Source organism: Lepidothrix coronata, unplaced genomic scaffold (genome assembly GCF_001604755.1).
Source record: "Lepidothrix coronata isolate B3197 unplaced genomic scaffold, Lepidothrix_coronata-1.0 Scaffold32, whole genome shotgun sequence".
NCBI classification, from domain to species: Eukaryota; Metazoa; Chordata; class Aves; order Passeriformes; family Pipridae; genus Lepidothrix; species Lepidothrix coronata.
The window spans coordinates 5,705,894-5,717,709 of NW_016690212.1; the positions used below are offsets into that span (position 1 = coordinate 5,705,894).

The following is an 11,816-nucleotide window of genomic DNA, read 5'->3' on the forward strand; positions in this document are numbered from 1 at the left end:
ACCCCCTGCAGTCCTACAGGCTGGGGACAGAGTGGCTGGAGAGCAGCCAGGCAGAAAGGGATCTGGGAGTTTGGATTGACAGGAAGCTGAACATGAGCCAGCAGTGTGCCCAGGTGGCCAAGAAAGCCAATGGCATCCTGGCCTGGATCAGGAACAGTGTGGCCAACAGGTCCAGGGAAGTGATTCTTCCCCTGTACTCAGTGCTGGTGAGGCCGCACCTGGAGTGCTGTGTCCAGTTCTGGGCCCCTCAGTTCAGGAAGGACATTGAGGTGCTGGAGCAGGTCCAGAGAAGAGCAACAAGGCTGGTGAAGGGACTCAAGCACAAGCCCTGTGAGTAGAGGCTGAGGGAGCTGGGGTTGTTTAGCCTGGAGAAGAGGAGGCTCAGGGGAAAGAGACCTCCTCACTCTCTACAACTCCCTGACAGGAGGTTGTAGCCAGGTGGGGGTTGGTCTCTTCTCCCAGGCAACCTGCAGTAGGACAAGAGGGCACAATCATAAGCTGTGCCAGGGGAGGTTTGGGTTGGATATTAGGAAAGAATTTTTTACAGAGAGAGTAATCAGGCATTGGAATGGGCTGCCCAGGGAGGTGGTGGATTCACCATCCCTGGAGGTTTTTAAGATGAGACTGGATGTGGCACTTAGTGCCATGGTCTAGTAACCACGGTGGTGTTGGATCAGAGGTTGGACTTGATGATCTTGGAGGTCTTTTCCAACCCGGTCGATTCTATGATTCTATTCTAAGTGTTCCTATTAGCAGCCAAAGAGCTATTATTTTGTCATCTTCATCTTTCCTTATGCCCTACCTCTTCCCTATTACTTGTAAATCCTAGTTTATTGCCTGTTCATGGAGGTGATGATCTGTGACTAATCTACTTTCCTCATTTTATTCCCTTGCTACTTTTAAATGCATATAAAATCAGAACTAAATATGTATTTCTCCAGTTAACTAAACTATGACAATTCCTTCTTATATTGATTTGGTCATATCCTGTATGCCTTTCCCTTTTTATTTGATTTTTTTTTCTGTCTGGTGTGAAAATGTCTGTATAATGCCTTACACAGTTAAGTTCAATTTTTCTGAAGTCTTTTAAATCTATCATAATTATACCATTATCCTGAGCTAGTAGTGTGTTTAGATTATTTATCAATTCCTGTTCATTTTCTTTTTATGCATATGAAAGCAAATGATAATGAAAACTTCTTATTTTCCAGATCACTTTATTTCTTGTCTCTGAACCACAAGAGGGACCTGCATGTTTAGGTGACATAGCTGCAGAAATATCAAAATGCCTAATCTTGAACATCCAGCATACCCGGCAGCTGCACTGCTTCACTTGGAAAGTTTGGTGCCTTGTCGAGAATCCCAGGTGTCCATGTTGCTGTCAATATTTGGAGAGGTAGTGGTTTTTGTTCTTTATGTTTTACTGGAACAAAGACATTCTGCTGTTTCAGAGGGGAGAATAGAAATGTAGGGGCATTTTTGTGATGTCATTGTGAATATACTTTTGTTGTCTCTTCATTATACTTTTATTTTTTTGCTACTCATACTTAACATTGCTGTTTGGCAATTGGATTCTGGTCCTTTAGGAGGTTGAAAGCTGTCTTATAAAAACCACACCTATTTATGCCTTGCTCTCTCTGAAGCCTGATTTTGCCATGACTTTGTTCCATCTTTTCCAGTTAGTACCAGGGAGTCTCTTCTTGCCTATTCTAAATTTTTTTTTTTTTTTATTTGCAGTGTAGAAATTCTGTTTGGTTTTGACCCATTAATCTACTGTCTGAGTGCCTGAATTCTAAGTACATCGAGTTGGTCTGATTCTTAGTAGTTCTGTGGCTGGTTACAAGATTCAGAAATCACTGACTTGTTAATTGATTCTGTTACTGCTTCACTAAGCTTGTGGTAAAAAGTAATGGGGATTTTTATCTGCAAACTGGAAAGCACTTGATATGTCTGTTTACATTCAGCTAACAAAATGGAAATTCGGATCTGTTTCTGGTTCTGCCTTTATTTATGGATAATAATAACACGGTCAAATTACGGCATTCAAGTTTTATATATATATATTACAAGCATAGTAGCAACAACTTTTCTTGAAAATAGATACTTAAATTCTTGATAAATATGCAGGTTAGAGTACCTGCATATATTGTGCAAGAGTGGCTTCATCTTGCATTAATTGAATATTATTGTTTTTCATAAAAGTATCCATTTTATTTTTGTATTCATTTTTAAGTCAGTGTTTGAGATCCTTAGGAATGAGAAGAAAACAAAAATAAGTGCCTGTTCAGAATGAAACAAAGAGAACAATTATTTTCCTTGTATGTAAAAAAAAATTACATTAAATATACAGCATCAGGACTATTAAATAACTAGATGTCTTACATCAAATACTGCCTTGTGAGAGAAGAGCCAGCTCCTTTACCACCTCCTCCACCATTTTTTTTTCTGTTTAGTACTAATGAAAAGAAAAGCAATTTGCATGAGTTAAGATAACGTATGGCTTGCAATTTGTACTTCCCAAGATTTCCTTTCAGTTATGTAATATGAGTTACTCTCTGTGTTTCTGTTGTTTATTACAGCAGTTTCACTGGCAGTTGTGTGATACTTGATTCTTGTGAGTTATCCTCCCAGCATTTCAGTGAGGATGAAACATAAGACTTGATCTTTTGATTCCATAATAATTGCTGTATTTTATATTTAATGCCTTGGTTTAAAAGATAACTTTTCCTTTGGAGGGAAACTTCATTGATAAATCTTTTATCTGTTGAATGAAAAAGAAGAATTGAAACAGCAATAATTTTTTTTTTCCCTAGCGTCAGCAATTTAGTTTTCCATCCATTTTTATCTACGGCCATACATCTAGTGGAAAGACTTATGTGATGCAAACTCTTCTAAACACTTTACAGGTAAGAATGTTCACAATAGATATTGAATTTACAATTTATTTATAACAGATGATTTCTTGAAATAGCCTCTACTTTCTGAAAATGGCTTGTTTTCTCAGCTATTTCTGACTTCCTCATTCTTCTGCTCCACTTACTGTGTCATGAATGCATCACTCTTCTCACTAGTGCATTTAGGATAAAATGAAATTGGTGCTACTGAGATATAATATAAATCCTAATAACTCTTATAAGAAAGTTCAAGAAAGATAAAAAAGCCAAATATTGTTCAGCTTGTTTGCATGACTTAGGCTGAAATAGCTCCAGTGACATGTAAGTATTGATGATTCCAGTTCAATCTGCAGTCACTTACACTACACCTTCTTTTGAATCTTCTTGTAATATTCTCCTTTAAACTACTTTTATGTGTATACAAAAAAGAGTGAGAGAGTACTTGAAGAACATTGAGAAGAATTAGCAGTAGTGGATTTTTTGTTTATTTGTTTTGTATTGACAAACTCAATTAAATTCAGTTGGATGTGTATGATCTATTTAAATGTAAGCCTCGGAGCTTAAGCTTAATGAAGTTGTTAAAAGCATTCAAAGCAAACACAGCAAGCTGTACATGTTCACTGAAAAAGAAAGTGAGCCTGGAATGGTGAAAATCACTGTCTGAACACCACACAATTGCCATTGTTTCTGATATGGTTAGTTGGTTTTGCAGACTTGTGAGTGTTGTATTCATTGCAGTAAATTTGGTTAGTTCTTGTAGAAGCAGGAAAATCTGAAACTTTGAGAAAGAAACAGTGCACGAGTTCTAAAATGTTTAAGCAATGTTGCATAGGAACAATCTGTTTAATTCCTGAACAATAAACGACTGTTCTTTTGCTCTAAATGGGAAAAGTGTGCTGATAGCCCCTTTTATTATTATCTTTTCGGAACCTGTTTGAAAATACAAATTTTGTGTACTTTACTTTATTCTAGATCCTTCAAACACAGCTTGATATACATCATAAATTAAACCCCCTATGAAACAGGATGCCATTCACAGTTTTGAATGTAATAAAATCAATTCTCCAGGTGTGTTTGTGTTTACTAAGCTTGGCATCGCCAGGTCTTTTGCTGGCAGCTCTTACTGTCCTATGTCAGCACAGTTGCTGCTTCCTCCGGGGTGAGCATCGCTCTCAGAAGTGCTGGGACTGTATGTTCTATTTCAGCTTGGCCATCCAAGCCAAACTTCCTCTGGATTCTTGCTCTTAGGAAACAGTGTAGGAGCAAGTAAGATATAGGTCAAGGAGAACACATAAAGCAGATGATGTTGAAGTATGTGAAGTGGAAATCACTGAGAATTCATTGTGCAGTTTTGAATTTGGAGCCTTATGTTCCTAGGAAGCTGAGACTACCAACTGTCTTCCTCTCAATTGTTAAGGAAGAAGGCTACTTTAATGCTGGCCACTGGGGGATGAGTTATATCCTTGATCAGTACTGGAGTTGTTGTGTGTTACTAACCTGAGGTAGAAACTTTGTCATGAAAGGATTTATTTCAGCTGCAAGGGCTGCAGGCAGAGAAACCTACTCTTTTCTTTAAACACCATGTGAGAATCTGAACTACGTAGAAGTAGTGGGTCATTGTGGCTGAATGTGTGTTTCTTGGAAAAATACTTATCTTGAGAAATGATGTAGAGAGCCATGGCCATAAGTCCACATCAGTCCCTCTCTGGTCAGTGCTGGCTAAATACTTAAGCACTGGGTTCTTGCCACTTCTGTGGCCCTTCTTTTTCTGTTAGTGAATGTGTATGTTCGTGCTAGTTTTATCCTCTGTTGTAATGTTTCCCAAAACGTGTTATAAAGTCCATCTAAGTTGAAGAATGTCATCACAGAAATTTCCATTTAAACCTGTTAATGTTAGTGCTTTTGTCAGTCAAGAACTTCAGGGATTTTAAATCCAATGACAGGTGCCTACTTCATGCTTAAACCATGAATTTCTACTTGTGTGTTCTCGTAGCCCTGATACTTTTGGCTCATCTAGAGTGCACTTATCTGCAGGACTGGGTTTTTTGCAGAAGCCCCCCTCATTAAAAATTCTGCAGAGGGAGAAGAGCAGAAGACGGGGGTTATTATCCTCTTCCATGCAGTATCCTTTCATGCAGTGCTCGTAGCACTGTGCTACCCACTTGCAGCATATCCAAAGATGTGGCCTGGCCCTGGCAAGCAGTAGGATTTAAGCAGCAACTCTCTCTACAGAACTTCCTTTTGCCAAGTATAGGTGTCTCCTATGTTATGTGGTGTTGTGAATCACATCTGAGACACTCAGCATTCCTTCTGCTATGGAGGTGCAGCACTTTGAATAGCTGCTTTGAATAGCTGCTTTGGGACATGTAGCCCCTTTCTTTTAATGGTGTTCAAAGTCATAAAAACAGCTTTTTATTGCATGCTGTGTGAGTGGATTGCCAGCATGTACCCACACTTCCCCACATCTGCTGAATCACATGCCATATATTGTATTTTACACAGAAAGACTGGATTGAAGTACTTGTGGTTGTGGTTTGGTTTTTTTGTTGTTTTTTTTTGTTATAGACAAACACATTCCTGCATCCCAGTGACTAATGTTTTCCAGAGGTTTTAATGTTAAGTGTGAAAAAGACCATATGCCTTACCAGAGATTATAGAGCTATGCAGATAAACTATTTCTGAAAAACAGAGTTGCCGGAAAATTATCTTTTTTTGCCTTATGTAGGTTTGAATACTGGTACTATTTTTTAGTTTGTAGTGTCTTCTATTTTAAGGCAAATTACAGTAGCTTTTCAATATTACTAAGTCAGTACTTACAATGTATCTCATACTCTGTTTTTTTCACAAGCTCTTTGCTCTGCAAAGATCTGGTTTTCTAAAAATGTTCTGCACAATCATGCTGAACACAAGTCTAATGTAGAAGCTCATAGTTTATATTTGTATGCATTGAATGCCAAAAACATTCAGAGTAATTCTAGGGAGTGTACTCCTAGATTACTCTCTTTGTAATATGTTTGACACATCTGTGTTATCTAGACTTAATTTGTAGTGGACCATTTTACTGTAATGTGTTACAATTGTCTAAATTTCTTTGAACTAAATGCTATTTGGTTTTCTTTTTATGTGTTGCTCTCAGTTTTTAAACATAGTTAAAAGATATATCTTGTGTTTCAGTTTTTAAACATATTTAGAAGATACACTGTTCCATTTGAAGATACATCACATCTGTCTTCACTTTGTGATAGATAATATTTTGACTAGGTACATAATTGATTATGTCTTTTTTTACAAGTTTTTTTTGTTTTATGCTTTATTTTCTGTTTCATTGATTGTGTCATCCGGAAGAGAAAAGTGATTCTGGAGTGTTTACACTGAAAAAACCAAACAAAGTTGTATCGTTTTTTTTATCCTCCTCAGCTTCCTCATGTGTTTGTGAACTGTGTGGAATGCTTTACATCACGACTTCTTTTAGAAGAAATTCTCATCCAGTTGCAAAGCTGTTCTTCTGAAACAGAACCAACCTCTCCTGTGCCTTGTGATACTTTCAATGACTTTGTACGTCTGTTTAAACAGGCTCTTGTGAGTCGAGAGCTTCAAGATCAAACATTGTACATTGTAAGTAATTTAATTTTGATGTCCAGTTTTGTTCCTGTTAAGAGGGAGTAAGTAATTGTTATTGATAATTTGTATGTGAAATGTGTGCCTTATAGAACAGTTTTCACAAAATTTCTGCATAGACCTCATTCAGAATCTGTTGGTAGTGGTTGGACTTTTTCAGTTGGTTTACAGGCTTTAGAGGAGGTTCTTTGTTTTTCCTGCTTTCAGAATTTTTTATACACAGTAACTCTGTAGCATAACTAACAACATAAATTATACCTCACATTTAAATTGGGGATGCAATAGTGTTACAAAGTATTTAAATACAGAGAGCCTGAATTTGTTTTATTGTTAGTAAGTCACGCATATCTGTTTCCTTGTGAAAACAGCTTCACAAATGAGAAAGCAAAGGTCAGGAATAGGGCAGAAGAGACTTATGGAGTATGCAAATGACAAGGCTTGGTTGGCTAGAATAGGTTCAAGTTAGAACTTATATTAAGGAACTAAAATGTATAACTTCCTCTGTAAAAGTGCTTTTGAGATCTTACTTCTTCAACTACACTTGTGGCCCTCAGAGGCAAGAACTGTAGTTTTAAAGTTAAGATGGAAAAAAAGACTGCAATGAAAAAAAATGATGATATACTCAAAGGGAATAAACAGGCAGACTGGAGGAAAAATTATCAGATTTTAGATTGCAGGAATGATTGAATCAATGTAGTACTAGAAGTTAGGATTTGGTTTAAGTTTTTTTTTTAACTGTGATAATCTTAACTACATAAAGGAGTATAAAAGCATTTATTGTGCCAGGAGATGAACATAGGAAAGACATTTCAGTCATACAAGAAGTCTGAGGAAAGGACAATATGAAGGCCATAATATTAGTGATGTGTAAATGAATGTATACATTGTGGACCTGCAGAAGATATGGACTGACATTTCAGGCCAGTTTTAAAAGAGGTGAACTTGATTATTTAAGAAAACATGAAAGTGGTTCAAGATTGAAAGCTTAATGACCCTGGTAATCACTCTACATGTTTCTCACAGCAATTGATGTGCCCCTAATGCTTTGGGTTTTTTTTGCAGTCAGACAAGAAGTCCATAATTATACTGATCATGCTTCATTCTGTTTCACAGGTTACAGTTGAATAAGTTTCATTTCCATTTCAAAATACTTAACCACTGAGTTAAATAACTTCATATTATGTCTAGTGGAAACAGTACTATCTCATAGTTTCCTACAGGTCACAAAGTTATTAAATTTTACATACTTCTTAGAAATTGAATGAAGGAAAAAATGTACCACCAACACTTAAAACAGATAAGTTATAAATAGACAATTTAATTTACCATCACAAAAGTGGTATTGACATTCTTCAGCAATTCCATAAGGACAAAATTTATCTTTATAATAACCTTTAGTGAGTTTCACAAAATACTTTTTATACTAAAATTTTACTTTCAAATTAGTATTTGGATTACAAAACTGTTCTACATCAGTAAAGAATTCTTCATGTATACTATATAAATTGACATCACTCAGAAAATTAGAAAGTTCTTGAACAATTGGTTAAAGAAAACAAACTGTAAAGGTTCAGTTGTATCTTGAAAATAGTTGTTGCATCAGAAGAATTAAGTATTAAATTAGTATTTCAGTTCCTTTCTGCATGGGAACAGACAGGAATGGGAGAAATCAATTCATGTTTATTAACCTATGTCATCTGGATTTATTGTAGAGTGTTTTAAACTGAGGCTGATGGAAGGACCAGCATGCTGGTAACATAAACTGACAGTGCTAACTTACTCTAATTTCAGTTGTAAATAATGTACTGAAATAGTACATTAACTCAGAGTAAATTAAGATAAATGTTTACTTTCAAGCAAAGAGTCCTTAATGTTTCTCTTAACCCAAGTATGGGTGCTGAATGCTTGTGATTACTTATGCAAAATGAATTTATTCATTTTAACTACCTGAAAAATTGGAGCAGATATAACTTGTAGTCATTCAGACATTTACAATATTTAGCACTTTACAGAAGTAACAAGCTACTGTTTTTAATGTAAATGAGCAGCCAGTTCTAAATGTATAGTTGTTTTAAAAAATTGAAGGGTGACAAGTCTGTATTGACACTAAAGAATAAAGTGTAGACTCATAGGCCTGGGGGTGGACTGTTTCTGTGAACCATTTGACATACTCCACAAGCCAGGGTCACAGTATATTTTCTGCTGTAGAAACTGTAGTTTGTTTCCCGTTTAACTAAAAAGTATGATCCACTTAGGTCAAGACCTTTAAGCTTTGTGTTTGGTAGCTGCATGTCACAGGGTCCAATAAGCAGTATTTTATTAGTAAAAATATATAGCCTCTATTTGGTCAGTTGTGTAGTACAGTCTTCATTCCTGAAGTCATTTATTATATGAGCCAAATACAGATGTCAATATAAAGTCATATATTGTATTGTAGGTTTAAATAAATTCCCAAGAAGTGTGAGATATTGTTGCAGAGATACTGCTCCTCCAGGTTGTATGGTGGGATTTTTAAATAATATTTTCATTAAATGCTTGGTTGTCCACATAAAATTCTTTTCCTTACTGTGGGCAACAGAATATGTAATAGGATAGAAAAATATAATTTTCTAGGAGCCTAGAGTTTTTCTTTCAACAGCAGTAATTCAAAAGAAGTAATGAACTTCAGAATTTAGATTTATATTGCAAGTAAATCACAGAAGATGTCTTTCTATTCTCTTTTTTCATTCTTGTCAAGATTTTAAGTGTACTGAGAATACACATTGTTTTTGCCAGAGGATAACCATGCCTGTTTTCGTGCTTCTGTTTTTATTCTCCAGGCTCCAAAATGTTGATTTAGCCTAAAGTGTTTCCTGTTTAAGCTGTACATGTTACATATCTGTTGCTGCTATGTGAGGTTTGCATGCAGTAAATCCTCTAATTTTCTAGGCTGCAAACTATGACAAGAAAAGTTTCTCTCAAAATTCAGTTCAGTGAATTCCAGATGATAACTAATTTCTTCTAAAATATCAACTCTTACTCGTTTGTGAAAAATAATTTCATAGTGGGAAAAGATAACTCTCCTAGAGTAAGCTTGTAGTTACAGTGCTACAGTACTATGTGTAAGTTTGAAAAAATAATAAGAATTTTGGGCAAAAATTGAGCTTTCAATGGTTGATAATGATATCATGACTTTGGCAGTGGTATTTCTGACTGGTATACTTAAGTATTAATTCTCACTGCCATAAGGCATGAGAATGTTGCTTTTCTGGGGATTGTATCTTTTTTTGGATGCAGAACTGCTTGGGCTTCCTGGCAGCACATTTGAAGCAATAATCTCTCCAATTCAGTTTCCAACACCTAAGAATTAATTTTAAGTCCGTATGAGAGTGGAAGTCGACATTGTCTATATCATATTGTTTTGTTAAAAGGTACTGGATAGAGCAGAACAGCTGAGGGAAATGGAAGCAAACATCCTGCCAGCATTTCTTAGGCTTCAAGAGTTAGTAAGTATCTGGAAAAATATGTATGTGTCCTGTGTATTGAAAGTAATTGAACATGTGGTATCTGTCCATCTAGGCTCACAGATAAAGATAATGATTCCTTAGAGAAGAAAAGTTGCAAAATTAACCCTTACCCCCCAAAAACAGTGATCAAAACTAGAAACTAAACCAGAATTTAAACACTGTCAGGTTTTTATTACACTTTTTCTTTAATTGGGTTTAATGGTATATTATTTTACAGTATCTGATGTAGATTCTTTTGAGGCTGGTGTCAGATACATGCTGTCTTTTCTATGTTACTTTTTTATTTTTACGAATGAGATTTTCAGTAGACTACCAGTTACTTTGGATGGAGCTGCACAGCTCAGCAGCTGTGAATGTGTTGGTAGAGAGTTTTTTACACTTCTTCTGGAATTGCACTGCAGTGAGTTTCTGATTGGAGTAAACCATTGTGTGTCTCCCTTTCTCACTTCTGAAGCATCCAAGCTTTTTGCCTTGGAATAAGGAAAAATGGTGCATTCTCTGAAAAGAAGCTGAAGACAAAACCAGAAGATGCTGTTACTTTGAAATGTCTGAACATCTAAATAGCTGAAATTATCCTTATCTCGAGACTTTTGTGTGGTGCTCTTAATCTTCCAGTGACACTGATTCTCTGTTTACTGAATGAAGACTGATTCACAGCTGTATTCTTAATCCTGGCAGCTGGTACATTTTCTGGGTCTTTTTGTCTGTTCTGGCCATGTTCTGGACTTTACTGCTCTTGAAGCAGAAACAACCTGTTCTGCAGAGAAAAGCTTGGATCTGTGATTGCTGTTCAGGGACCAAAAAACCATAGACTAAGAAATATGCCAGAGAAACACCCTCAAATTCAAAAGTAACCTCAAAATAAGTTTGTTTCCTGAATGCTGATATTCCAGTTGCTTTAATTCTGGATTCTGGAGTGAGGCTTTCTAAAGCAGCTTATGTTGCAGAGCAATGTTGGAGGTGCAAATCTACTCCATTGCTTCCTTTCCTGCAGTGAAAGGAGACAAATTGTGAGGGATTTCATGGGACTGGAGGATTTCTGATGAAGAATAGGTTATTGGATGCTTGATTTCTGTGAGGATTGTGGTGGAAATTACTTAAGTTTTCATGTTGGAAGATCAGTCAGGAACTGAACTGAACATACCTTAGTACTTCTGTCAGCTAAAACACTAGATCTGGGAGGGGAGCACCACTGAAAGAAATCCACAGAAAGATGCTTTTGTGTTAAAAGGAAAAAAAAGTTCCGTAGAAACAGAGGAAGAAGGAACAGTAAAGAATATGGGTGACTGCCACTTGGACAAGAAGTGGGAAGAGTAAGTAAAAGAAGATTCTCCCTCAGTTTCAGGGAAGGGAATAGCATTTAAACTTTTTTTTCAGGTAATTCACAGCTCATATTCACAGCAGTGTCAATTTAGTCAGGTTCCTTCCTTTTGTTTTATTGAAGTGCCTCAATAGTTTTCAAATGTCTTTCTTGAAGAACCATATTTAAAAGCATCTTTTGTTGTGCAGAATTTCTAGTATGGTTGCAAAAACCTTGCAAAAAGGCAGAATGACCCATCATCTTCGCAGACAGTTAGTTTTTTACTAAATAGCTAATATTTTGAAGGGTGACCGAAATAAGGAATATTATTTTAATATGAAGTGTTTTGTTACCTACTGACCAAAACATCAAACTCGAGGTAAGTAGTTTGTCAATAAAAACTTGGTTAAAAAGAATGTTATGGCCAGTCTTCACGAGGGAAGATTTGGGAAAGGTCATTAACCCTTCGAGCCTGCGCAGTGGATTTTTTAGGTGAGA

The 11,816-nt window shown here is 36.2% G+C and overlaps 1 protein-coding gene across 7 annotated transcripts in view; it reads left to right on the forward strand.

Moving 5' to 3' along the window:
* Positions 1-11,816, forward strand: part of ORC5 (origin recognition complex subunit 5) — a 75,196-nt gene that overhangs the window by 10,628 nt on the left and 52,752 nt on the right. For 6 of the 7 annotated variants that reach the window (XM_017811569.1, XM_017811570.1, XM_017811568.1 and 3 more), the window contains 4 exons: positions 1,212-1,399; positions 2,814-2,906; positions 6,312-6,509; positions 9,923-9,997. In XM_017811569.1, coding sequence (XP_017667058.1) covers positions 1,286-1,399; positions 2,814-2,906; positions 6,312-6,509; positions 9,923-9,997 — 480 coding nt within the window. In that variant the 5' untranslated portion in view covers positions 1,212-1,285. The remainder of the gene's footprint in view (positions 1-1,211; positions 1,400-2,813; positions 2,907-6,311; positions 6,510-9,922; positions 9,998-11,816) is intronic. The other variant, XM_017811572.1, reaches the window with a different exon arrangement.